The following is a 538-nucleotide window of genomic DNA, read 5'->3' on the forward strand; positions in this document are numbered from 1 at the left end:
TCACTCCAGGCCCTTGTCAAGAGTCTCTCTCCATCTTTCCTGTGGGCTCCCTTCAGGCACTGCAAGGCCACAGTGAGGTCACCCCAAAGCCTTCCCTTCTCCAGGCTGAACAATCCCAGTTCCCTCAGCCTTTCCTCCCAGCAGAGCTGCTCCATCCCTCTGCTCCCCTTGGTGTCCCTGCTCTGGACTGGCTCCAGCAGCTCCCTGTCCTTCCTGTGCTGTGTTTCTTTGTCTCTGTGTCCTGCAGTGAAAAGGAAGGGTCACTGATTTCTCTCACATCTTTAGCATCAGAGGACTCGTAACACTCATAACACTCTTACACTTGAGCAGGTAGAAACAACCATTTCTGTTACTGAACGTGGGTGTTCAGGAGTTGGAGGAAGGAGAGGGGCCACTTACCTCACGATGGCCTTGACTGCAAAACGAACCACGGTGGAGAGCAGGAACAGAGGTGTGACCAAGATGTGGAACAGTGACAGGGATGCAAAGGCCTGGGCGGGCTGTAGTGGCCTGTCATTGGTGTATGCATAAGTCACAA

General features: G+C 53.5%; 1 protein-coding gene across 15 annotated transcripts in view; it reads right to left on the bottom strand.

Moving 5' to 3' along the window:
- ABCC9 (ATP binding cassette subfamily C member 9) overlaps positions 1-538 on the bottom strand; it is a 68,826-nt gene that overhangs the window by 40,946 nt on the left and 27,342 nt on the right. For all 15 annotated transcript variants that reach the window (XM_017745849.1, XM_017745847.1, XM_017745841.1 and 12 more), the window contains one exon: positions 400-538. This exon is cut by the window's right edge and continues 1 nt beyond it. In XM_017745849.1, coding sequence (XP_017601338.1) covers positions 400-538 — 139 coding nt within the window. The remainder of the gene's footprint in view (positions 1-399) is intronic.

The sequence above is a fragment of the Corvus brachyrhynchos genome, unplaced genomic scaffold, assembly GCF_000691975.1.
Source record: "Corvus brachyrhynchos isolate BGI_N302 unplaced genomic scaffold, ASM69197v1 scaffold209, whole genome shotgun sequence".
Taxonomy (NCBI): Eukaryota; Metazoa; Chordata; class Aves; order Passeriformes; family Corvidae; genus Corvus; species Corvus brachyrhynchos.